This window comes from Egretta garzetta, unplaced genomic scaffold (assembly GCF_000687185.1).
Source record: "Egretta garzetta isolate BGI_Z169 unplaced genomic scaffold, ASM68718v1 scaffold156, whole genome shotgun sequence".
Lineage (NCBI taxonomy): Eukaryota > Metazoa > Chordata > Aves > Pelecaniformes > Ardeidae > Egretta > Egretta garzetta.
The window spans coordinates 2,611,871-2,639,348 of record NW_009260125.1 but is presented as its reverse complement, the minus strand read 5'-3'; the positions used below and the strand labels follow the sequence as shown (position 1 = coordinate 2,639,348).

At 43.5% G+C, this 27,478-nt stretch overlaps 1 protein-coding gene across 7 annotated transcripts in view; it reads right to left on the bottom strand.

Moving 5' to 3' along the window:
* CDHR3 (cadherin related family member 3) overlaps positions 1-27,478 on the bottom strand; it is a 64,300-nt gene that overhangs the window by 21,719 nt on the left and 15,103 nt on the right. For 5 of the 7 annotated variants that reach the window (XR_004842351.1, XM_035896853.1, XM_035896855.1 and 2 more), the window contains exons 3-8: positions 10,297-10,465; positions 7,357-7,443; positions 7,083-7,168; positions 5,029-5,123; positions 4,819-4,923; positions 935-1,083 (exon numbers count right to left, since the gene is read on the bottom strand). Coding sequence is in view for 6 of the 7 variants with exons in the window: in XM_035896853.1 (XP_035752746.1) it covers positions 935-1,083; positions 4,819-4,923; positions 5,029-5,123; positions 7,083-7,168; positions 7,357-7,443; positions 10,297-10,465 (691 nt within the window). In the remaining variant the exon portion in view is untranslated. Of the gene's footprint in view, positions 1-934; positions 1,084-4,818; positions 4,924-5,028; positions 5,124-7,082; positions 7,169-7,356; positions 7,444-10,296; positions 10,466-14,642; positions 14,846-27,478 lie in introns of all 7 variants that reach the window. The other 2 variants (XM_035896854.1, XM_035896856.1) reach the window with 2 other exon arrangements.

Genomic DNA, 27,478 nt, shown 5'->3' with positions numbered 1-27,478 from the left:
TCATTCAAGCATCCTTCAACACCTCTAAATCTACTCACACATCAGCAGAACTGCTCTTAGCTGTGACAGACTGCACTAAGTGCTCTGGTCGGCCACTCACTTAATATTTTTTTTTTCACTTCTGTTAGCCTCTGTTCAAAAAGAGAAGGTTTTTGTGGCAGAGCACAGTACTATTCCCAGAGCACAAAGGAGGTAAAGGAACAGCGTATATATCCTCTGCCTTTTGGAGTGTAATTGAGGGGGAGGGTGGCAATACCTGGCCAAAGGACATAGGGAATCCAAAGCATTTAAGGATCAACCTGATCCCCCACAGCGCTGTGCTGTGTGGCACCTCTTACAGCTGTGATAAGCAGTTCTAAAGCAACAGCAGACAAGGGGCAAAGCAGTCACCGAATGCCAGCCCTGGAGCAAAAACCTCAGGGCACTGGTGTAAGCACCTCAGAGAGCATGGGGAGACAGGACCAGCATGAGGGATGGCCTTGATCTTTTGGATGGCCTTGCCTGGGGAGGGTCATGAATCGAGCAATGAAGCTGATGTGCAGATTTGCTGTGCACTTGAACGCTAGAGCAGGTTTCGGGCAGGAGAGAGGACATTATGGCCTAACTGTGTGCAGCTGTTTCAAGAGCCCTGGAAGGGTCACTGCAGTCCTCAGAGATTAAAAAGAAGGCAGCTAATCTTACTTCCACCCAAGGGACCATCACCCTCCAGCCATCAGTCAATATTTGTCAGTAAGTCACCTTTAGTCTACTTTCTTCAAGATATCTTGGTCAGCTGACTGAAGAATTTGACCCTAGTAACATACTGAGCATTTCTTATTTCTAGGGATAGCCACAGAATAAAGCAAGTCAATTTAAAACTAAGGAAAAAAACATTTTCTCCAAAGTAGCCGCTCTCTTTTTTGGATGTCAGAAGCCACATTTTTGTTTGTCTTACCTGGATTTATGGAGAAATATCTGTCAGAAGACTGGATGCTGTAGAAAAGCCGGCTGGGAGAGCCTTCATCATCAGGATCTCTAGCTGTTATATTGGCAATGATGGTGCCCGGGCTTTGCTCCTCTGGAATCCTGTAGATTCTTTGTTTGCTACAAGATAAAACCAAATTCAGCAAAGCGCCCATCTGTGTTTGCAAGAGCAGCTGATCCCAGGCTTAGCCAAGCCACCAACTGTAGCAGCAGAGCTGTAGCCACGCGGGGCTCAGGGACGGCTGTTTGCATGCCAGGGTAAATGTCCCAGTCACTGGTTCTGCCAGCTGGGCGTGTAGCAAGAGCTGAACTGGTGTGTGGTTTTAAAGCATGACATGTGGTCTTAAAGCATGCCACAGACGCACAAGTAAGTGTCCTTCCCTTGCAGCTTTTTCACGGTAAAAACAATTTGACTTTCACAGAATCATGGAAGCTGAAGATGGAAGGGGTTGTTAAGTCATGCAGTCCATCTCCCTACAGAGCCACCAGCTTGTAAAGCCACTTGATTTAATTCCTTCATTTTGCAAGAGAAAAACAAAAATAGAAGCAGCAATGTAATTAATCATCATTTGGAATGAATGCTGGAGGCTTTGGGGGAACAACAGTATTACTAAAAAGCTGAGTTGCCTCTGCAGTAGGTGGAGGCAGGGAAGAGCACTCCTGTGGGTGTCCACCAGATGAACGTGCTCCAAACTCCCAGCAACATCTGTCTGATTCATTTTACATAGAGAAAATGGTTCTTTACTGCTGCTGTTTAGTATGCCAGTGCTCCCAGATTTCCCATGAATTAATTGATTGTTATAGCTCAGATACAGTCTGGCAGGCAGTTGTGCAGGATTGCTTATAATGGTTGCAGTTGCATGTTCACATGGGTACTCAGGTATGCAGTTATGGTACTTGAACCACATAGAAAAGCAGGCATGGACAAGCACACAAAAACTGTGCAAGGAATTTATGAAGGCTGACTTATTCTACTGAAACACGTGCAAACATACAAACATCTCCTGTTTCTAAGAAATCAAAGGGAGTTGAAGGTGCTCAAGAGTTCAAAAAAACATCAGAAGTGTGTTTCAAGACTGAATCCTTTTTGAAGGATTGTTTTAAGCTTGCTACGCCACCTATGCCACTTAGTTAATTGACCAGTCTGTAGTTCCCAGCATAGGAAAGCATGAGCCCTTCGTTGTCCTCTGAAAACCAATATCATGGGGCACTTAGCAACTGGAGCAGAGAATGGCAGAGACGGAACAGAAGATCCCATGTCTCCAGGTCTCCACTCGCAATCTTAAAAATGGTTAAGAAGACACAGCATCTTCAGCTGTTTTGACAGCTCATATGAAAGGAGGAAAGCATACCGGGGAGAAATCGCATAGGGTTTTCCCAGTAAAAACACCTAACTTACAGCCAGAAGTAAACAACGAGTTTGGGGAGGCTGTGAAGTCAGTGTATTTATTAAGTTTCTATCTCATTCTTGGCACCGGATTTCTTCCTTTCTCATTCTCCTGTTGCTTCCAGAGTCAGTCGGAAGCAAAACAAATAACAACAGATCTCCTTCATTGCTACCAAAAATGTCAACCCAAAATGCCTCTCTGATCGCTGGGGAATAGGGGAGGGACAGCCCTAACTGGTTTTGGCTCAAAGTAGGGAACTCCCTGTGCCCACAGGGACCACAACTCTGACCTCTCTGTGGACAGCAAACCCACCGCAGCTCCACCTTCACAGCCCTGCCAGCCCCGCGGCGCCTTGCGCGGGCCATTGTCTGGTCCCCACCGGCTCTCTTGGGAAGAACTCGGAAGTTTTTGAGCACATCCCCATAGCACTGAGTACTAGTACAGCTGCGGAGGAGTTGGGGCCGCTTCCTATGCAGCTGCATCTGGGCTGTGTCCTGTTGTCCATGTGCCTGCCACTTGCCAGTGGCTTTTTACAGGATGGTTCAAGCAGACCTTTTAGGCACTGCAATGTAATTGCGAAGGAAGCGTATGTTTGTTTTCTTGTCTTCTCCTTTGTTTTCCTGACTCCGCAAGTTTTCCATTGATTTTAACAGCCAGAATTTCAAAAGGCTGAGTGCCAATGTAGTGTTGTGAACACCAAAACCAGATGTGCTTGCATCTACTATGGGAACAATTTAAAAGACCCTTTGAAACTCTGTTCTTGACAGCTTTGATCGGGAGAAAATATGGGAACAATTTAAAAGACCCTTTGAAACTCTTGAAGTTCTTGACAGCTTTGATCGGGAGAAAGTAAAGAAGGTTTGCTAACTCGTCAAGTTTTCCCAGCTCCCATCCCAGCACTAATTATTACAGTGTCAGAAAGTACGTAGCCCCAGCATGCAGCTCACATTTTGGCAGGGGAGACGCTGTACATGTGCATACTGAGGACAGCTCACAAAGTGTAATTTAATCTAAAGTTCTTTACAAACTGAGCTGCTCTTTTTGGTCTGTAGTGTCAATCTAAAAGGGAGAAGATTCAAATACCAGGCCTTATCTGTGCCATATGAGAACTGCATCTTAGACCTTAGGTGTTGCGGATGTTCAAGTCACTGCAAGCTTTCACTAATTCGAACAAGTAGATAAATATTTAAAAGAGCTCCTTTAGCATTCCAGACGTAAGGATAAATAAACAGAAATGGCAACATTTGGAGGAAATAATCAGTCTAGAGCACAATGTGCAAATGTTGGTGCTGGGAAGAGGACTCCTCCTGCTTGTAGCAGTACAGTAACATGGAGCGAGCTGTTAAACTTATGAATTATTGCAGACATGAAGTAGCAGCAACAACAAAAAAATCCATGTCTTTTTCTAACATTTTGTTCTTCTGTTTCTTCAGATTCTCCACCCCTTTACCCAGCAAGGCCCAGATCCTTGGCCCCAGCCCAGGAGCCATGCATTGCTCTGGCAACGCAAAGCACCCAGAAGATTGCTCCAAACAAGTGGCTGGAAACCTCTTGGCATGGCCCAGGTACTACATTATCTTCTCCTTTGCCTAGGTGGCAGGAGGGCAGCCATCATCAATATTCTCAGCAGGGACCTCGTAGAGCCTCAGGATCAGGAGACATAAAGAGAGTGTCTTGAATCTGATCGGTGCCTCATGCAAGTGACAAAGATAAGTCAACACCAGAAGCGGATCGACTGCAATAATTGTCAAGCTCCTGCTTCAGCAACAATCGTCCATCGTGCTTTCTACCACCAAATAGCCTGCTGGTGGCACATGTGTATTCCTTCCCATTTTTCCAAATTTTCAACAATATTCCTGGTTCCAACTAAAACTCCGTTAGTCCTCAAAACCTATTTCTGACTTGTGTGTTATGACACAATTTCCTGCTTATGACACAGTAAGAGACAACAACGTTTCAAAGATTACCAGGATTGTTTACAAGTGTAAGCATCTGCAAAGAAGAGGAAGACAGATCAAAAGTGAGACCTTTGTATGTCTAGACATTTCTGCATGAATAAGCGTCATTATGGTGAAATGCACATCTGCATGAAGGGTAAATTCTATATGATTGTATTCACACGGGGTAAGATTCATCTCCTTGTCTGAGCTTGTCTATAAAGGTCTTTGCATAGCTGTAACCTCTCTGAATGCTAACAAGTACAACAAGCTTGTTTGGCTGTTCTTAGCATGAAGGCAGAGCCTGGAAAACTTGAAACTATTACGAATATAAATAAGAATAAAAGAGGGAAATGAGGGCAAAGCTTTCCAGTAAAAGAACAGAAATCATAACAAAATGAAAACACTGTTTTCAGTAGTATTTTGTTGTTATATTTACTTGCCCTTATGCTACACCCTCCCATTGGTGCCAAAGCAGTAAAGCTGGGAAAACATCTACTTTTTGAGTACAATGAAAGTTTTTCACTCACGTGGTAAAGTAAGGTACTTCATCGTTGATGTTAATTATCTTTATATTCACTGTTTTAGTTGAGTTCAGCCCGCCTGGATCTGTCACTGTTATATTTAAAAAGTAACTGTTAAATAAGAAAACAAAACAAGAATAGTTCTGTGGCTATGTAGGAAAGCATTTCTCTGCCTACCATAAGCTAACAGACCATGTGAATAACATACACTCTCACCTGTGTGGATCTTTCTCATAATCAAACTCTTTTGTGGAAAAAATGGCTCCGCTTTCCAAGATGAGGAATGGCACTGTTGCAGGGAGCAGTGAATACTGAAATGAAGACCACAAGAAATTAGTCTTTTTATCTTTAAACATTCCTCCATTCATTCCTTGCTTTGTAAAATCAGCCAAGTTATAGTACAGTATTTGCCTCAAAACTGCGCGTATCGAAATGTGCTGACATCCAGATGCCAGCACAAGCCCTGATCGTCTGAGCTGAAGCAGCTCTCACTTGGTTGTACATGCTTTGCTGAACAGCAAGGGCTCACAGACACTGAATTACATTAAAGCCTACACTATTCTCTACTTCCATGAATTCCAGCTCTGCAGTGAGAATTTAACATAGAGGCTAGCCAGCAGAGCCACAGCATGGTAGGCAAAAATCAGCTTTGTGGTGGCCCCAGAAGTATATGCACAAGGAAAAGAGAAGGGGTGAGGCTGGATCCGGGGGGTGTAAGACAAGCTGCACAGGAGGCAATGAAGTTTAGGGGTCCAGATGATGGGAGAAGCCAAGAAGGGGAGAGTGGACTTTCATGGAGTACCCTCATGTGAGGGTGTGAGGCTGAAAGGTGTTTGCAACAGCTTGGTGTCACCGTGGCTGTTCAGCGGTGGTGCGTAGCGGCAGCCACGTTGTGCGTTGCACGGCACACATGGGCACCACGCCAGTGCACGGGTGCGGGAGGGACCCGAGCACCCTGACACCCTAAGCAGCAGGGAGAAAGGCAGCACCCCGATTCCCATGGCTGTGGGGTAGCTACCACGCGCCCACCACGTCCTCCCTGCGATCATCCACGTACCCCTGCCAGGCCATCACCAAAAAGCTCTCAAGAACATTTCCTTTGCTAATGCAGGTGTTCATAATACTCCTAAAGTCTGAAGCATGCAACATCAGAGGGTCATGCACTGTACAAGTTATCTGCAAAATCCACTGAGCGGATCTGGTCCAGGGGATGCAACTGCTCTTGTGTTGCCTTTTGAAAAAAATACAGGAGGTACAGAGAACTGAGTGAAACAACTTGCCTCCCGCCGTGATAGATTTAATTGAAATTGCTTTTAAAAAAGCAGGTAGGTGATCACAGTTCTTTTAACTATTTTTTTGCCAGTTGACCTTTTCTAAATTCCCTCTCCAGATTATTATTTCACCTGTTGCCCAGCATTTCTATGTTTGCAGCTTCTTATTATGCCAGAGCTTTATCAGGGCTTAGAAGGTGCGTGGAACTCACTGCCGCTGCTTTTGGAAACAAAGCAGAGCTAAACCCCGGGCCTCTGCTTCCCTCCTCACCAGCTCAGGCTTGGTGGTTTGACTGGGCAAAGCCTGCGGACGGACTCCAGGGTAATTGCTCTCTTGAATAACGCTACACATGGAAGTAGCCTCTTCAGGTTCAGTTCTTGGATGTGCTGTGTTTTATAAAGCCAAAGCCAATGAAGCAAAGCTACAACACAATTCTTAGGTAAGTGCAGTCGCTTTTCTCCTGTCTGCAAACAAACTTATCACTTTCCAGAAATTTTTGCTGATACCAGGAGTATTTTCAGATCAGCTGACACATTTTCTTAACTGAAGGTCACAATTTGCCCTGGGATTGTCAAAAAGCTGAGATTCGGTTGCCTTGTAAGCGATTTCCTTACTGTCTCATTTAAAAGAACTTACATTGCAATACAGAAGGCTAAAAGTTTTATTTACTCTTAGTCACTCTCACCTACAAGAAATGTTTTGCAAGCCATTAAAAAAAAAAAAAGAGACACAATTTCTACTGTATCTCTGATTAACTATATCAAACTCTGCCTTCAATATCCCTTAATTTTGGAGGGCTGAGAACTCAAAATACAATTTGTGTCCAAACATCAAGGCTGGGTTTTCTTAGTTTATTATTGAAAATGCTTCTTTTTTCCTAACTAAACCTTTTCCTGTTCCTGATGAGGAAGTAAGTTGTTGAAAGATGCTGGCAATTAGCATTTCAGATACAGTGGATTACATCATCTTTGGTGTTTTTTTTCTTTAATACAACTTACTTTGAGTTCAGCTTTCTCAGGATCAGCTGCATCAACTTGGTAAATGCGTCCCAGAGGTGTTCGTTCCAAGACATAGATTGTCACAGCTGCATGGATATAAGTGTACTCAGTGTTAATTGGGTAAGAATAAAGGACACAGCAGCAAACATAGTGATACACCGAAGCTGTCCAGACCTGTTACTGCCTGCTGCATCTTCTCACGTCACAAGGGTCATTCCAAAACCATCACAAAGAGCACAAACACTCAAAAGATAAAAAGAAACCAATTGCCTACCTGTAAACAGGCAGCCGTCACTGTGAGCTGCAATATGAGTTGTGCTTTCTGGAGAAAGACTGATCTTCACATATCGCCAGTCTTGAGCTGCTCACAGGGTATGGAGTAAAATGATGCATTTGGGCTACAGCGGTGTCTTTCTTTACAATGCTGCTGGGGAGAACGTAGCCCTGTGCAAGCTCCTCATCGCCATCCCCTCCCTGTCCACCCCCTGCCAGAAGACCTCAGAGCCTTTCCTCTTAATTTCTGCTTTTCCTTTACACCTGCGAGGTAAATAAACAGTGGATGGTCTGTGCTGACTTCAATTTTTGCCTCATTAAGGGTGCTAATTCAGTGCAAGGCATATTTCTTCCCATGTCAGGAATTCTCACAGCTGGGCCATCCCGTACTGGGCCACTGGCAAGGGGCTTAGCTCTCCTTGGGTGTAGTGATTAACAGAACAACAGATCTTTAGATCACATTATTTGCTTTATGCCCTTTTGTGTCTGCTGGACCTGCTGTTTCTGGACTATTAATTTCCACTGTGACCCCTGCTGACTGCTGATTCTCATCAGAGCAGTGGGAATCCCAGAGCAGTGTAATGAGTTGTTCCCAGAGGACAACAATATGAATATAAAGTTTAATGAGAGGGAGATGCTTTTTCATAACCAGCGAATGCGCAATTAGTGTCTAATTGTAGCCGGTACTGTTAACTAAAGCCACACGGTTAGACAGATCAGACATCTGTGCTCACCAATTTATGGCAGCTCTAGCTGAGAGTTAAGCTGATGCACTTATTTGTAACAAGCTCCCACGTAGAATGTGCTTCATGCTGTGCCAATCCCCTGAAGTGTCACATTTAATTATTATTAGATTCCAGCAGCACCCATGATATGCAAGGCACCAGCTACGCTGCGAAGATGACACAGCCTCTTCCCCAGGGGAAGCTAATTTGCTTTACAAACTAAGTATTGTATGGAAGCAGGAACGTCAACGTGCTTCGGAGGCATTAGTGAAGCGAGCTGGATTTGAGCATTGGAGCCGGCCTGGGCTGAACCCGTCCGGGCAGACAAGCCCTGCCCTCTGCAGCAAGCAGAAGCCGAGGCTGCAGCCACGCTGCGCCCCTGACCGCTCCAAGGGCTGCGAGTCGCAGCCGGTGTAATGCTGCCGCTAGTCCAGACCAGGGGGGTCAGCAGCCAGCTCCAAACACCTGCCATGAACGGATCACAGTTTGATATTTTCAGATAGAATCATAGAATACTTTGGGTAGGAAGGGACCCTAAAGATCATCCAGCCCCACTGCAATGAGCAGGGGCACCGCTAACTCGATCAGGTTGCTCAGAGCCCCGTCCAACCTGGCCTTGAATGCTTCCAGGGATGGGGCCTCCAGTACCTCTCTGGGCAACCCATTGTAAAGAATTTTTTCTTTATATCTAGTCTAAACCTACCCTGTTTTAGTTTAAAACCATTACCCCTTGTCCTGTCACAACTAGCTCTGATAAAAAGATTTTCCCCATCTTTCCTATAGGCCCCCTTTAAGTGCTGAAAGGCCGCAATAAGGTCTGCCCACAGCCTTCTCTCGTCCAGGCTGAACAAGCCCAACTCCCTCAGCCTGTCCTCACAGGAGAGGTGCTCCAGCCCTTGGATCATTTTTGTGGCCCTCCTCTGGACCCGCTCCAACAGGTCCATGTCCTTCTTGTGCTGAGGGCTCCAGAGCTGGACGCAGCACTGCAGGTGAGGTCTCACCAAAGCAGAGCAGAGCAGAGGGGCAGAATCCCCTCCCTTGCCCTGCTGGCCACGCTGCTTTTGGTGCAGCCCAGGTTTGGCCTTCTGGGCTGCCAGCGCACATTGCCGGCTCATGTCCAGCTTTTCTCCACAGAAAAAAAAATTTAATATTGAATTGTTGACTGCTCTTCCATACATGCTGTTAGAATATCAAGGCTCAAAACCAGGCTCTCAGTACCTCATGAACTAATAAGAGCATATTTTTACGCACACCCTGAACTGTTCTGTCTGTGTGTGAACACATAATAAATACGTCGCTATACTCTGTCGCCTCATGGTACAATTCTTCCAGGTTCCTCTCACTGGTGAATAAACAAGATAAGATTGCTCAGAGAGTAAGGCAGCTATTTCCCGTCCTTCTGATTGATGGCATTGTCACTTGTATTAGGTACTGCATGGCATGCAAAGCCTTGCACCGACGGCCGGGGTCCAGACACTCCAGCCTCATTCCTGAGTCTACTGCAAACTCCTCCCTGTTGCACCTTTGCCAGTGGTCTGAAAAGCAAACCTGGCTAAGGCCATCTGCGCCAGGCAGGAGCCTGAACCCTTTGCCTCTTTCCATTTGCACCACCACAAATCACAGTCTCCGAGATCTCACTCTTAAACTGATTTCCCACTTAATTTCTCACGTGCAGGTGCAATGCAATATGCAGGTGTAGAACATTGGCAAAGCAATGTTTTTATCATTTTCCCTCAGAAATTCTTGCACATACACAGTATACACTAATTTAAATTTATCTTGCTTCTCCAAATCAGTCCAGTTTTCAACAAACTACTGAAACACATGCCCATACTCAGTAGTTATATCCCCAGAAAACTTCAAGTTTCTAAGGCATACCTCTAGATAGTTATTTATCTCATCAAAAAAAGAACATATAAATTTATTGGTATAAACCCCTTTTTTTCCCTTATAATTCTTCAAGTGCTTCAAAATGGTTAAATCATTTTTGGTCAAAGCTTCAAGAAAATTAAAAGGGCATTTCCAGAGATGAAGCATACCAAATATTTGTGCAAAATAAAGCTCTGATAAAACCAGTGTCCTGCTGCTCCCTTGTTTTCCTGAAGGAAAATGCTTAGACCACTTTAGCTACAGGCACTGTGCGCAGCTACAGGGCTTTTTTTAATCTGATGTCATCTTTTCAAGTATTATTCTTTCCAATACCACCACTATCTTACTTTGAATTGCCATATTTCCTCGAAATACAGGACGTTCGTTTTTATCTGTTACATGGACAGTCAGTACATTAAGGTCGGTTCTCCCAGCCGTGTCTTCAACGAAAATCTGTAAATCAAAGCTCTTTGGCATAGTTTCATAATCCAGGACAGGGTTTCCAGTGGTAACAACCTGAAAAGGAAAAATTATTATTAGCACATGATGTAAGAGATATAAGTTATGGTCTATACAAGTGAATGAATACAAGTAAAGGGAGACTTTCCATCAATAAGCGGTGAGCATGTTAGATCATCTTCTACTTGCTGGCACATTTCTTGTCAGTGGCAGAAATGTGGGAGAAACAGCATGGAAAGACCAAAATGTTGTGGCTTCATGGAGCAACTCAAGGACCTTTTGTGTGAGGGACAGCTTGAGGAGGAGAAAGCCTGGAAGGAGCCGTCCTGCCTCAAAGGCAATGCTTTGCCTTCAAGGCCAGGACTACATATTGCAGGAACTTGTCTGTGTCAAGTCCTCGCCTTTCCACACCAAGCTCCAGGAGCACTCGAGGTGGGATGAGACTGAAAACTGGGAGGAAGCCCTGTAAGACACAAGGGCAGCTTCACTATTTCTGTGAGTTAGGAGGATGAGGGGGGAGAAACTTCTACTTGCAATAAGGAGTGTGAGGGCAGGAGACTAAGGTCTAGCAGGCACCAGCCCCGTCCTTGTATAAGCTGGGTCTGGGAGACGACTTGCAGGAAACCAAAGAAAGAGGGGAGCTGCACGAGCACACTGTATGGGAGAGGGAGTAGAACTGTTTGGTGAAAATGTTGAACTAATTGAAAAATAAAATAGGCCTTACATTTTGTAAGATTGGTAAGGCAAACGTTTGCTTTGGGTTTTTTTTTTAAAGACTTCCAGCTCTGCGCACCAACTCTTAACACAGAAGATGCGCAAGCATAAGACTGAAATTCCATGAAAAAAAAAAATTAAATACATTCATTTTGGATTTAGGGTAAGTCCAGAGCAACAGCAGGATGGTGAAAGTTGTATGCCATGGTCTTCACTGCTGAAACTAATAAAGAAACAAGAACTTTTCTTTCTTGGCCCAGAAAGGAAAAGGTGACTGTTAAATTTGCTGTGTAGCTAAAAATCTCTGAAGCTTGAATACCAGCAGCAGGGATGCTGTAGAACTGGAGAAGGAGAAGAATTGGGGCTCACAAGTGTGTGTAGCAAGGAGAGTGTCAGTGCATTCACAATACTGCAGAGTGGAGGAGCCTGGGGAGGATGCAAAGGAGAATGATGAAATAAATCTTTGATTTTAGATGAGATGCCATGGCCAGAGGACAAATGCAAAAGTGATGTCAGCACAATTAGAAGACAGAAGCCAAAATAGAGCCAATTAAGAAAGACAGTTGGAGGAGAGTGAACAGAAGCACAAGCATTTTATGCCTTCTGGTCTGTAAAACAGCTGCTCTCCGGAACCTTGTGGATCTTTTTGTTACAATACTGCAGGAGAAAACAACGGTGTCCTGGATGGTCTCCTTCTCTCCTATATTGTGCAAATAGAAGTTTCCCATAAAAGTGACGCTAACTCAGAAAAAACATGCTACAAAAGCTTGTAATGCCAATGGGAAGGTTGTTCTCCAAAATGAATGTTTGCTGGAGATCTAAATACTGTAAACAGATGCAATGAATTCAAAATGAGCAACTGTCCAATTCTAAGCAGAATTTATGTGCTCTGGGGATTATCCCTCCAGTTCACAGCCAAATATTTTCATTGGTGTCGTAACTACAGCCAGACTGCCTAAATACACATCTTCCACCCTGCTTTATAGAGACCTTGCAAGTGAAGATGGGAATCTAGATGGCCTCTTTGTGGGTTGCTTTTGCGAACAGCTTGCCACTGGCACGGGCTGTGAGCCAGAGCTCACCGCTTCTCCAGGTAGGAGCAATGCTGAATGACAAAGGAAGCACTGTACACACGTGAAGCAGCTGCAGACTTCGTGAATGGGGTCTGGACTTCATTATGGGGTCTAGAGTCACCCCATAACTGTCTACCCCTCGTTCCACCTGAGAATTTCACTGATCCCTGCTCCCCCCTTCACTCCCGGGTTGCAGAGGGAGCATCACTAACAGCATCGACGTAGTTTCAGGCAGCACTATGTTTTAATGCATTCAACACATCTTCTGCCTGTGGGATTCTTCAGACAAGAGTCAGGTGAGGAGGAATGGGCAGGGCTCAGATCTCAGATCTCAGAAACCAGGACTTTCTCAGAAATCTCAAAACATATCAAGAAATGTGATATTGCTTTGGCTTGCTGCAACAGGAGTAAATGTGCTTCATAAATACAGACGAGCCTGTGCTAACAGGTACTTAGCTAATCTGCAAACCCCATAATTCATACATTAAATACTTCCTTTTTCTATAGCTTAGCAGAGATTTAATGGCAGTAGGTAGGTATCTCGTTTTGGATCACATTACTTCTGTGCAATATTGTACTAATTTGCTACAACATAGCATAAATAATTAAAAGTAGCAATGCTCATCAAGTAATTGAACTAAGGACACTCATGTATTTATCCTCGCCTTACAAGTCGTAACTAGCTCTCAGCTGCTAGTTTGCAGAATTTGTATGTAGCTTTCCTTATCATTTTCTCATGACGGATATTCACTGGCCCAACTTCTTGATTTCAGTCCTGCGAGTAAGTTAGGAAACCCTGAAAACAACCGCAGTTCAAGGAAGACATACAAAGTCCTCAGAGGCCATTCTGGTAATGGGCCTGTGGTATGAAATGGATACAGACTGGCACTTTGGAAGAAGCAGTCCCCAGCCTTGGGGGATTAAAAGGGGACTAAAACTCCCCTTTCTTGGCCATTCATTTTCATCCTTGTGTCACTCTCTGCACTGTGCTAGAACAAGAATTTCTCCATCATCCCTGCCATGAAAAAAATCAATGACAGACTTTGCATCTATTTGCAGGGTTGTTTTTCCTCCAGATTAATTTGTCAGTCCCACTAAACAAGCAGCAACATAAAATGCTTGTGCTGCACAGTGTAGAGTGGCATGGGACAGGAACAAGCAGGTATAAAAAAGGGCTATGTTTTGCAGCAGAAGGGATAGCTTTAATTCGAAATGCCAAACTACAGCCCAGGAAGGGAGTCCCACATGAGGAATTCACTGTCAGCAAAGCCGCCTTAAGGGACATATCCATTTCCATCTGCCTGTTACATCTCCTCAGCTGAGCCAGTTCAGGTGTTCGTGCAGCCACATCCTACGCTTCACAGGTGAAAGAGCGCTTTGTGGAGAGTTTTTTTGACCATTTCATGGATCTGTCTGGGGAACAGCTAAAGAACCAGCAGAGGTGGCAGAACTGAGCTGGGTACTCTGCTGGGAGTGGGAGCGTGGGGGTGGGAGCAGCTCCCCCAGGCAGGTTGGATCAATGAGCCGCAACTGCCTAGGCTCACGGTCTTACTTTCCCCACATTTTATCCCAGAAAGACCAGCAAAGAGAGCAAGAAAAGAGCCCTTTTATCAGTTCTGTGAAAACCTGAACTTCCTTGGAAACACCCCGAAAAATGTATTCAAATTAACTTTGTAAGTCTCTACTCAGCGTCTATCCATATCTTTTAAAGGCACACCTCAGTGTCACTGTTCAGGCTCAGACATACAAGCCAGTTACAACGGGATGACAAGTTATCATGTGTCTGAACACTCATTGCCGGTGACAAATGTGAGCTAATACTTGCTAATTTATCCAGCAATGAAAATTACCCTGAAGTAATAGAATTTGCCTTTGCCATAGGACAAGAGCACGCAACAGCCAGAAATAGATCACAGATGTGTGGAAGTGTGATAACTTCTAACCTCAAGATAACTTCCTCATGTGTCACAGCCTTTGTTCAGAATTAAATACGACTTTGACCTGACTCAGCTTATTTTATTTTGGGAGTCAAATTCATTTTAATTCTAGGTGAGAGTGGCTAAACAGAAGCTGTGTGTGGTTTAACTAAGCCACCTTAAATTCACAATGACTTCATATAAATTAAAAAACTATGGACAAATCCTCAAAACAGAAGCAGGTTCTGTATGTCCTTCTTCACCTCTTATTTTCCAAAAATCAAGTTTTTTACTATGACAGAATAAGTGTAATTATTGGGATAGGTGGGTTTTGCCTAGATGCAATTAAAAATTATAATCGTTGTTATTAATTTGTCACATCTGTTACAGAATGTCCAAATACCACCACAGTTTGCATTTGCAACTCTTTTCTGATTAAAAGATGAGTCACTGTGCGCTGTCAGTGCTCAGTAAGCCAGGAAGCATCGGCCTACGTGACTGAACGTTGCTCAGGCTAAACGTAAAACTCACCCTGTATTCGAGATCTCCTTTTGATTCAATATCAAAAGCGTCTGTAAGTGGTTTTGAATTTACTATGGTCGGAAGTATTGCAACCCCTTCAGAAGACAGTGGAGAAACAGTTACATTAAAGGTATAAACCAAAACACCAGCTGCTGCATTTTCTTCAACCATGCTTGTTGCAGGTAAGCCCTTAAGCAACTGGGCTCTTCTTCCTGCAAGATGAAAATGAATGTAAAATTACTTCTGGGAATCTTAGGCCAGCAGGAGCACACAGCTTGTGCCAAGAGCTGCCATTAATGAGCACAAAATGACCTGATTCTCTTTTTGCTTATGAATGGTGGCATCGCGCGGTAGTAAATTCAGTGCTAATGGCAAAAGAATCAGTCTTTTCTCTTGTTCAGTACTATACCATACATCTAGAGTGGCTGATGTTAAAGTCGTATTGTTACTGCGTCGTTTGCCTTCATACATACCTTTATACAGAAGCAAAGAAACTGAACATGTTTCTACTATTCCATTTCACCCCCGTGCTAATTGCTGCCCCTGTGCACTGATCACATCAGAAAGCACCTTGAATCACACAGAGCTGGATGTTAAAGCAGCAATCTTTTTTGTGGACTACACCATCTGCAGCACCCATTTCCTCCATTCTCCATCTTCTTATTCTTTCTTTCTAGCACAGCTCTGTGCATGCCTGGCTCGTCAGCACTGTGAGTTAGCAACAACTTTGGACTGTTGTGCTGTTGAGTCTTCTACTTTGAGCACAGAAGAGCAACCTCCATTCCTTGGAGAAGATGTGGGCCCACAAAAGCAACCTATGGTTCAAAACTGCCTGGAAGCAGGACAGAGCGCTCCAGCATCCAACAGCTTTGCGTGAGCTCCTTGTTTCTCAGTCAGACCTCTGGACGCTCCAAAACAAAATCTGCTCTGCTCTTTAGCTTTTGGGTTTTCTTATTTTAATAAAGGGCTGTAGTGTTTTATCTCATGAAGACTGTCTAGAAAACATAAATCAGGACATCCCTAAACTGGCAATGTACCTCAACATAAGACTATGGCAGGGATGAATGTTGCCTGGGGGGACTTCGCTGGCTTGTCCAAAACACTTGACAAGAAAACTGGCTGTGTTCAGTCAAACTTCTGACATACTGTGTGCCAAGACAGAGGCAGATACTGCTCACCCAAGGGCCTGGCTGGGCTGTTCACACACCAACCTTAATGCTTCTATGATTCTATGACTTAGGGTCCCAGTGGCTTTGCTTCATGGAGAAGCAAAACTAATAGCAGTGGATGAGTCCACAAGACAAAGCATGGAGTCCTGTGGTCTCCTTTCTCCCCACATCCCACCCCAGGAGGCACTTGTCCTTGCAGTGTTTCCTGGAGCACTTCTTAGAGCAGCTTGACTCCATCAGACACCTCCAGATCTTCCTCTTGCAGCCTGCAAGACTCACTGCATTGTGGGGGGAGAAGGAGGGAGCATGGGGGGTGTTGTTGATGTAATCAGGCATACTAGGCTGTGGTGGGAGAGTTTGCCTCTGGGAAGACCTATTCTGAGCACAGGACCTCACTGGTAAGAGGCAGAGCTGAGGCACTTCCCCGGAGCCTCTCCGCAATTGCATGTAAGTTCCCATGCTCTCACACTCAATACAGCAGGTCCATGGATCACTGATCTGGGTGGGATTACTCTGGCATTTAAGGAAAAAAAAGGCCCTGGAGATGCTCTGCAGGTGGGTGAAGTACAGGCTGAGATGTGGGAGACTGTGAGGTGGGAGCTGCCTGTAAGAGCCAATCTGAACAGGTCACACTGATGCTCTGGTAGGACTGAGTCCAGCTGAGCTGTTACTGATTTATGTCAGCAGAAGCAGGACCCAGTGAAGGACTGAGGTTTTGTCAATGTTCTTACGGATTCTGGAAAACATCATCAACAAAAATCACCCATGCAAATGAGACTGGGCTGAGAAGGGCTTCTGGGGATACATTTCCATAAGTGGAGCTCAACCTTGAATATAATCTCCTGTGGACAGTATCTGATGAGTCCAGTTCCTGCAGCAAGCCACATTTCATTAATGGAAACCATTCATAAAATCAGCGAAATCATTTATAACATTTAGAAATGTAGAAAAAAAAGAGTTGCTATTTTTATATTATCTCTAAAAATTTCATTGGCTGTTTATTCAGGATTTGTCTTTCTAAATCACAAGTTCTTACTTCTTGCTCTTTATTTTTAACTGAATTTTTCAGTACTGCATTTAAATGGCTTCTTCTTCTTCCAATTAATTTTACAAAAGCCCTCCTTACATATTCACAAGTCCTTGCTTACCTCCTTACTTCAGAGAACAAAACATGCCTGAAGCAATTTAATACATTATTTATCAGAATTACCAACCCCAAACATTGACAAATGTTGAGTCCAAGACAAAGCAATCATGAGACTGGCTTTGAGAAGTATATGTATATGTAAGTTTTATTTATCTGTGATTTGTTAGTCCTCAGCGTGCTTGGGTCACACCTTCAAGCTTTTCTCTCTCCACAGCCACGCAGTATAAAGAAACTATTTTTCAAGGAAGGCTGAGATCACATGCTGTGTCCTGATCACAGGTTTGGGGACATCAGGAAAACCACCAAATACTGACAGGTTCCTGAGGATTGGCAGAACTCTTCCAGTTCCCCAAGAGCCAAGTGACCTTACCTGATCAGGTAGCTTACTACACGCAACACCAAGCGCTCCATGAGCCACACAGACCACAGTTTGAAGATTTACTTTAAGTTGCTAACACGCACTTATTCATATTGGCAAATCTCCCATGTTTTTACACTAGGCAAAGATAGATAGTGATATTACCCTACTAATATTCTCCACAAGTGTTTTCCTCTTTGATCCTCTTTGGTTGCTTGTTTTACTTCATCAAAGAGAAATTTTATCAATATTTGAAAGGAGAATATGGGAGTATTAATACTAGATATTGTTTCTTGGAGAGCTGACCTCCTTTCCCACTCCAACACTGTCACACCGAGCAGTGGCTATTGCACACAAAGTGCCTCACCCAGCAAAGTGTCTTAGCAAGGAGTCATATTCTCTTCTTCATTATACTGCTGTAACCACAGAGCTCAATCCATTTCAGTAGGAAAATAATTGTTACTTGATTATTTCCATCCGTGTCTGATCCCTAAATATGTATTATAAAGCTCCCAAGAGACAGTATACAGCCAACAGTGTTCTAATTTTAGCAGCATAATGAAATCATGTCCTTACCAGACGCTACTCCCAGCAAACCAAGGAGAAGGAGCATGCTCTTCATCGTCTTTACGACCCTGTCCTTCATGTTCCCAGGATGCAAATTGAAGGAAGATCATGGAACGTTTTCCCTAGTTTACATCAGCTCCGCCTAATTCTTCCTCTTTGTCATGTTGTGGAGTGAGAAACAAAACAAAGGACCTATGTCTCTAAGGGAGTTTCTAAACACCGCCAGCTTGTTTGCTTGTCAGAGAACTGCTCCTTGCTGGCATTTCATCCACAGACCTGGGCCATGCTTGAGAAAACAATCATTAATAGTCCTTTCACTGCAATCATCTTATTTATTGAAGCATTATCAAAAGAATCTAGTAAGTTCTAAATCTGGAAATACTGTGCTGCTTTCATTGCTCTGGCAAACGATGTGCTCTCTTCACACACCGGGATCAAATACTCATTCTTTCTTACTTAAACCTAGAACCTGAAGTTTTCCCATTTCTCTGGATATCAAGAGAATTACTCAGACTACACACACTGCATACCTGGAGGTAAGACTGCAGCATATGTAGATGATGAAGTTAGCTTTGCTGTAGCTGCCTCAGGAACAGCATGGACCACCATGGTGCCTTTAGATTAGGCGTTTAGCCAGCTAGCCCACGATACACCCATGCAACTTTTTTTTGTTTTAATCTAAGGGCAGTCCTAGAGTTTTTTCATGAAGCCTAGCATAGAGGTGACACTAATACTAGAACTGTATGCAATATAGGTGCATCAGCATCAGCTCATATAATAGTTCAGGTTGGAAGAGACCTCTGGAGGTCATCTAGTCCAACACTCTGCTCAAAGAAGGCTCAATTAGACCAGGTTGCTCAGGGAGTCTTCCAGTTGATTCTCAACACCTCCACACAAATTTAACAGCTCTGCTAAGAGGTAGAATTTAGAGATTCAGGTTTAACACAGCTCTGGAGAAACCACACTGATTTGTGAGCTAAGCTAGCATCTCTAGATGGTTCTGCATGAAACGCTGTGGCTGCCCCAGTGAAAGCTGGTGGTAGTTCAGAAAGCTCTGTCCTGTGCTCGTGTTTTGAGTTGTATGAGCATGTTAATTGAACATGTTGAACATGAACAGATAGTTTTACGCTGGGCAGGCATTGCCTATGCTTGCTGCATGTGCAGCTTAAACTACCGTACAGATGTGCCCTGGAGGATTCTGCTGATATAATGAAACTAGAAAAGATGCATCAGTAAAACCTACTGATTGGAACTGAGCCATACCTACATATCTGATACTGGTTTGGGGAATCATAAGAAACATTCATTTGATGGTTGATCTGCATCTATTTTAAAGTGCTTCTAGGGCCTTGCCAAGTCCAGATGCAGCCTGGGTTTAAAGTGAATGTGGCCACACTGTATCATCTGGGCACTGCATCAACCTGTAGCACTGAGAAAGCAAATCTTCCATTGCCCCAGGACATGTGTGCCTAGAGTTTATGTTAGTAAAAAAATACATGGAAAGCCTCACCCTCAAATGACCTAGTCATGCTGATATTAATGTCAATGTATTCATATTGGCAAGAAGTCTAGCCTGTCCCTTTACCAACCAGATTATTGCTCATCCCTTCATGTGCATATCCTGGGTCCACAAAGAAGCTTTTGATCTGACTGGACATCTCACAAAGATGAGGTCTGTGTGCACAGGCATGAACCAGCCTTGTACAATAAGCTTGTGATCTTTTACTAATTATCAGAACACTATAAAACTGCTGCTGGCTTTATTCCCTCCTTTTAGTTGCAATGTATAATCTATCCCATTATACTGCTGTTTCTTTTAGTCTTAAAGGAACTATAGAAACATCTGGGCTAAGTTTTAAAGTAACCAGTCTTTCAGATACATGTTTAAATTTGTTCAGTATGCTCTGAATAGCATGGGACTGTTTTCAACCTATGCTCTGAATAGTCAAACCTTCCCCAGAGCTCAGAGGTCACAATTTTTTGTCCTTTATTTTCTTTCTCTTACTTCTTAGGATGTTTTTTTCGGGGGTTGGGTTGGGTTGGGTTTTTTCCCTGTAAATACATATTTCAACTTCTTTGTTTTGTCCTTCTTTCATCTGAGAATCTACACAGATCTACTTTCAACAAGAGTTCAGTGTCCACGTACATAAATCAGGCCTTTCTCTGCACGTCTTGTGATAAAGACACTACAGAGGGATATGGGAGACATGGATGGCAAAGGCATCTGGAATACACATGGACCTTCCCCCAGCTTCACCTGGAAGTGCAATAGGTAACCATTTCAGGTGCTATGTGAATATTCATGACATAGTTAATTTCTGTTTTCTCTCTAAAATATGTCTCCAGGGCTTTCAGATAGCCCCTGATAAGCCTCACGGTTCAAGCATGTTGTGGGAAGAGACCGCAGAGGTCACCAGGGAGACGGGGGGAGAGCCAAGCGTAGCGCACAGCGAGGGAGGAGGGTGCGGAGGGCAGCTCAGGCGGGCGGAGTGGGAATGAGCCGAAAGGGCTCTGGCTCCTTCCTCCTTCAGTCACTGCAAGTATCCTGCAGTACCTCCCTTACATCCCTCTTTTCTTACATTCCTTTGCTGAGTGCATTTCTGTGGTTCTCCAATTCATTCTGCCAGGTTGTGAGGAATGAGGTGAAAAAGCAGCCAGAGTTAAAAGAGAGCCCCAAACAGGTTGAAAGTCAAGTAGAAATAAGCAAATGCGTCTCATCAAATATAAGGCTGGTTAGGAACAGATGAGTTAGGAAAAGGTGAGCAAGGCAGAAGTTCTCTGGTCAGGCTGGCAACAGTAGCTCTGCCACTGCAGGAAGGTCAGGAATGAGATTCCTGGGAATACAAAGCAGCTAGATGAAAAGCGGTCAAGGCAGCACAAGCAAGAATGCAACCAGGGAGTTTGGAGGTGAAATAGAGGGAAGAAAAATTAATTGGAGCAAATTAAAAGGTCAAGGAACAAACTGGGGTTTTAATCATTCCTTGGTTTTCAAAATTATTTGAAACCTGGGCATTTTAGAGCAGTGCAGAAAAAAATGCACTTCTGAAAAATGTTTTCTGGATTATCAGGTAGGGTGGAGAATGTGAGGAAGACTCTACATCTTTCAAGAAATTAAAGAATCTTGCTTCCAGGGAGAAGACCAACAGATTGGAGTGAGAGAGACTGCACTGGTCTTAGGTTGGGATGCAGAGAGAAAGAACACGAGAAGTGAGGGTTATCAGGTGGGACAGAGCAGAACCTGATGTGCAAGATTTCAATTGCCTGTCCTCAGAAAAGTGAGGGCTTTTAACAGAGGCCGGCTTCAGAGAAGTAGCCTACTTGCATAACAAAATGTGCAGGTCAGGACATTAATCTTTTTTTCTGTGCATTTAATTCTCAATTGACTTCCAGTCTGTCAACAGGAAAGAAATGTTCTCTCACTTTTCAAACACATCAGAGGTTCAGGACATAATTTTCCCATTAATGGCTATTTCAGCCAGAGTAGTGGCTCTCTTCTGCTTAGCCAAAGGAGACATTCTGCTCTTACTGTGGTAATTACTCACCAAAAATTGAGCAGCCTAAGGAGAACTTTCACACACCTGATCCAACCTCAGTTCAAGAGTATTTATTATTGGGATTTCATGAATTAAATTACCTAAATTCTCGGGTTTTATTTTCATGTCCTTTCAGCTTCTCCATCCGCTGCCTTGGTAACCTTTCCTAAAATATTAGAACAGTACCTTAGCATCCTACACCAAAAACCTATGCACCATTTCATTTGATTTCTCAGCTAAAAGCTTCCTCTGTACCATTTGTGAGTGACAAGAGCAAACTAAAAGTCATGAATACTATCCAGGCTACCTTAAAAGCAATCCCAGCTTAGCAAGGTTAATAACCCATGCAATTATGCAAAAAAGTCCCAGACAGATATCCGGGCCATCTATTTTCTAGCGTTGACTTGTAAACACATAAACCCACTGGTCACCTCCTTGATAATTAACTTGAGGTGTCTGTTAATAAGAAGTGCTTCCATCACACCAAGAGTTTTTTTGGGGATCCAGATTTAGGTAAAGAACAGCCTAAAATCTGGGTGAGTACACACAGAAGTCCAAAAATGGGCTGTTGTCAGTGCTGAAAACAAGTTCTCTCATTGCTCCAACAGTTACACACCCAAGGGATGAAAGCATTTGCCAGAGAAGAAGGAATCCCGGGAGTCTGTCTTTTGCCACAAAGAATTTGAGCACTTATTTTAGGAGGATTGGGAGGATGTAGGGCATTAAGATAGTGGAGATTGTTCTGATCCTTCCCATTCCCTCTGCTCCATCTTGACAAATGTGGACTGAGGCAGACAGATGATTACAAGGACATAAGTTCAAGAAAGCTCCAAATGTACTTGAATCCTCCTTACGAAGAAGTCAAGTGACTTCTCCAAGGCCACCCAGAAAGTCCAGAAAAGCCGAAGTTCTTGGTCCCACTCCCAAGCTCAATCACAATGACTGTAAGACACCATGACAGTAAAACACACATCGCTGCCAAATGTTTTTCTCTTTGAGAAGTTCTTGTGCTGCTTAAAAATATTACATGTTCTTCAGCGTTAACACAACATGGAAGTCAGTGAAACACAAGCTTCAATATTCATTCATGTGAGCAAAAGTAGATGTAATCAGCAACAACTCTGTGTTTTGCAGTTCAAGACCAAAAACATGTGGTGGTGTAGAACATTCAATACATGTCAGAAACTATGTCACTTGTCCACACCAGTCACGTATGTCGCTTGAATTTTAATTGTGCAATTTGTCTTCCAAAAAAGTTCTAGTGCAAGTAAAGATTCCCTAAGAAATGTGTCAAGGCCAATGAAGTCTTCTTTCTGAGTTTACTGGGTATTGGATTAGGGTCTGAACCCATGAAGTAATACTTTGTACCTCATGACACAGTATTTACTGCCTATTACAAGTTTGTCTGTTATTGTAATTGCTTGGCCACCCGAGCTGGTTGCTAAATATATAAACAAGGATGTGAAGTAGCAAATGATGCAAATGTAACAAGAAAGAATGCTCTGGGCAAATAGGGTACAGAAACTCTGAGGTTTCTATGTACACAGTGTGATGCACTTCACTTAGTCAAGTATTTTAATATATCACCAAGAATTACTTCAACAGGCCTTTGCATCATGAAACATACTATATCTCATTTAATTTATCAACAAAAGGGATTTGATTGTATTTTGAAAAAGCAACCTTGCATTTTGGCACTAATAAAATTTTTTCTGTTGGCTTTGGAAAAAAAAAAAGAGTATGGAATTAGCAGAAAAGAGCGTGGCTGGCACAGGGTGAGGGCTCAGGTGGTGGAGTTTCACTTGGAGGTGGACAGTTTTTTACACCTAAGTTCTTCCATCCTTTGAACAGGAGGAGTGAGAATAATTCACTACTTCCCAACAGCATGAAATTTTGTTTGTTTATGGTTTCAAGAACTTTGAGATCTTCAGCAGAGCTCTGTAGCTCTCCAGGGGAGCAGAGGAGGGGGGTGTGATGACAAACGGGCATGTAGCCCTGGATACACTCCAGTTTTGCTTGGGCTGCCAAGGCCGTGGTGGGGACTGACCTGTGCCAGGTCCCTGAGGTGCCACGGTGTATTATAGCCATCTTCGTTCACCCCTCTCGATGGCTGTGTTTCCCCCGAGGCACTGGTCAGAACTTTCTTCCTTAAACTTTTAAATCAGATGTAGTACAAAACAAAGGCACATCTCTACCTCAGCTGCTTGCTTTATACTTGACGCTGCTTTTCCCTGATCCTCATCCTTTTCTGTCTCAACACTCCAGAGTTCCAATGAGCTTCGCCTCCAGCCCCACAGGGCGCTGAATTGACTCATTTCTCCTCAGCAGACTGTAGCCCAATGGTAGCCCGTAGCTGGGAGAGGACATTCTCCTCCAGGTATTGGCATGGGAAAGCCAGTGAGGAAAAAATAAGTACTGCATATGCCTCCTAGCATAGGCTTCCCCTGGGGAAAATGTGGCTTCTGCCCTCCTCTGCGACTGTACCTGGCATCTAGAAGATGTGTGTAAGGGAGTAAAGAGGGGCTTTTCACTCTCTTCCCCATGTGTTTCGTAGTATAAGCTGCAGTCTGGCTGTTGGACTGAAGTGCCTGAAAGAGGACAATATTCTTTTTATGCAGGACCTTAAATAACTGTAAGGTGACTGCTCAGGGCTCTGTGCTTCTGATGTTCCTGTGAGCTTCTCTCTGCATCAAATAACTACCCATCAGCTGACTGATGGTAACCGCAGCGTGCACACAGTCTCAGCCCTAATATTACCGTGGATCAGACAGCATGCAGCAGCCTAATACTGCCTGAGGATCTGGTGTATCGGGTTTGTTTCTGCTCCATTCTCTATTGCTGCTTAGCAATACCCAACACAGTAGTACCACAATTTACTCAGCTATGTGAGGACACGAGGAGAGAGGCTTGTGAGGCAGAGGATTGAAGCTGGGGCTGTGAAGTATGAGACAGTGAAGGGAAATGGTGGAGAAAAAGTTGGATCTCTGCTGGGAAAGTTGAGGAGTAGAAGAAAGAAAAAGATGGGGCATGGGAAGCTGGGGTCCCAATCTGAGGACACGGAGGTGTGTAGTAAGAGGATGAGGGAGGCAGTGGATGTGGTTTTGGGATCTTCACTCTATGTGGCAGAACAGCTGTGGCAGCGAGGCAGTGGATGTGGTTTTGGGATCTTCACTCTAAGTAGCATGTGGCAGAACAGCTGTGGCAGCATAGACGTAGGTTTGTAAGTTTGAAAAAAGGTTGTGTGATGTGGTCAATGGGAAGTGACAGGCATCAGCTTGAAGAGGAGGCTTGGCTGGTCCTATGACACTAAGGGAACAGAAAAAAAATAACTTTTCCACAATAATTTCAGTTTCTACCTCAATATCTTGCCTGGGACATACATTGTCTAAAGCCATCCGTGGAATCTTTCTACATTTGGGTAGCACTACTATTTCACTTAGGCTATTGGAAAAGAATTTTAATAATCCTGGTCTCACAAAGATCAATGAGAAGACTGATTTTGAAAGGAGCGATTCCAATAGAATCTGAATACAGTGGCCCCAAGGCAAACAAAATCTTAATCACACAAAGGAGACAGATGCAATATTCATCGCTGGCTCCGTTCCTTGCTGCCTGTAAGCTCTGTGACTAGAGAAAGTCTTCAGAAATGTCACACAGGGATAGGGCCAAATTCACCTGGGTACAGACACAGAAGCACTTTTTTACAGCTGCTGAGTTTAGATTATGCTTATTTTATCTGAGAGCAAATATAAGTGTAAAAAACAAGCCACTTAACAAGTGACATGAGGCAACATTATATCTGAGTAATGACTTGACTGAGTCTGCCACCACATTAATACACAAAAGGCAGCAGGAAAGCAGTGCAGTTCTCTGGATGTAGATACTTCTTGCCTGTGGATTTGAGCATCGACATCATGGAACAGCCTGAGACCACAAGTGTTTTCTTAATGAAACAGAAGACCCCATACAGTAAGCGCACTGTCCAACAAATGTTTTGACAGAGAACTGTGAGGCTGTAAATGTAGGTGGGTGAATGCACCAAGAGAAAAAAAAACCTCTGCAGCCCAGATTGACCTCAGTCACATAAAGCCTGGCTGTTATGAGCTACATGGGTGATAAAAGGAAACAAGGTCAGAATAGGTCCCTTTGCTGTGTATCGCTCTCCTGACCATTGCTGGAGCTGAGGGAATATTGCCATCTAGTGCCACACAGAAATCCAGCTGTCTAAACAGAAAAGAGCCATTTAATTCATGTAGGCAACGGTTACAAAGCATACTAAAAAACAGGGACATTATGTGCCAGGGACAGCATTTTGGTCAGTGTCTTTGCCAAGCTTGTTATTGAAAATGGTACATTTTCTCCTTTAAAAAAATGACAGTGTGTTGTGGGAGCTGAGTCATAACCCTTTGGAGGAGAGACCCCGTTCACAGTTGTTCAGAGGTTTTGAAAAGAGTGCAAAAGTACTCACATAGTGCTTTAGAATGATGGGATGCTGTTGAGGATGGAAATTATCTTACCTACCTTGAAATAACTAAAACACAGACCTGCATATGTTAATGTTATATAGTCACCCTATGCTTCTTTTGGAAACGAAGAAGCACTCCTAGGGCTCAACTGGTGTGACGAGCTTCAGCCGTCACCTTTAGGACAGGAAGCGCTGTACTTTTGAAAGGTCTATTTCTCTGCAGGGTCAATAAAGGGGGTTAGGATGGCTAACTGGTGTTCAGATCCCTCCAACCCCTAGTGCCTGTATCTCTGCACCATTTTTTAACCAGGTAGGCAATAATTTTGATAACCTGTTTGTGGAAAAATAAATACCACTTTCAGACTCCTAAACCCCACGATCCCAGTTGTGTGGGTCTCATTGAGGCAAGGGGACACGTAACTGTCACAAGAGGTCCCACTGACCGCAGTGGAAACAAGCGCTGGCCCATGACATACTGCGTTCACTGACAGGCGGGCACACTGGGCCACAACATGTTTTATATTCACCTCTGTGTGCAACAGTGTTATGAACCTCCTCCCATTGTCGGGCCAGAAAGAGCCCTTAGGGGTGACAGAGCAGTTCAGTTCCCCTCAACCAAGACCCTGCTGAGCCAGAGATGAGGGGTTTTTAATCAGTGCATATGTTTGAGATACTTTTAATGAGGCCATCAACTCGCTTATCTATGCTACCAAATACGTGCCAGATTATAACAATTTTCAGTCATTGCCCATCTGGAGCAGATTCAAACCAGTGGTTGATTTTCAAAAGCAATTTGAAAATCAAAATCAGTTAAGCAATCAAATCTTCCAGCTGCAAACAACGTCCAGATTTTTAAGCCAGCAACGTAATGTTTATATATGTTGACTTAAAATTACTTAAATGTCCCACCAGTACCTCTGAGTTAATTGCCATGTTATTGCTTGTGGTTGTGACTTTCCCACTATTTCTACCCACTAACCATGTAAAGAAAAGGATTAAATCACAGAGGGAATCAGAGTCAATAATGTAAAATAATACTATTTTTCAACCTGAGAAGGGTTGGAATACTTGAGACATCCACCACTCCATTTTCTTTTAAATAGCATGAATCCCAATTAAGCAAGAGGCTGCTAAATTCATTTGCTTATGTTTTAAAAATTTGTTATTTTACATCATCAAATATAAATCCTTACATGGGATTTTTCCTTGTCTATGCTGATTTTAAATATGCTGCAAAAAATGTGTATCACAAGTTCCCCCAAATGAGGAATTATTTAGGTAATAAAAAGTCACACAATAATGGTAATGTATAAAGTTACTGATATCAAACTCTGCCGGGATTTTTTAGGGCTATTTTCTTTGCTTTAGAGGGAGGTTCATTTCGCAAAGTCCTTACATGTGGTATTAGAAGAAAAAGTAGGATATATGCACTGTCCTGTGTCCATAAATACTGTTGAATTATAATTCCATCTAAAAAGGAACCTGAAAAGCAAGGATGGTGGATTTACAAACACATTTTAAAGCACCTAGAAATGTGACTTTCTAAACCCCTCACTCTTATCGTCTCAGTTCCCTATAATAAAGATTAACTAAAAAAATCTAAGAT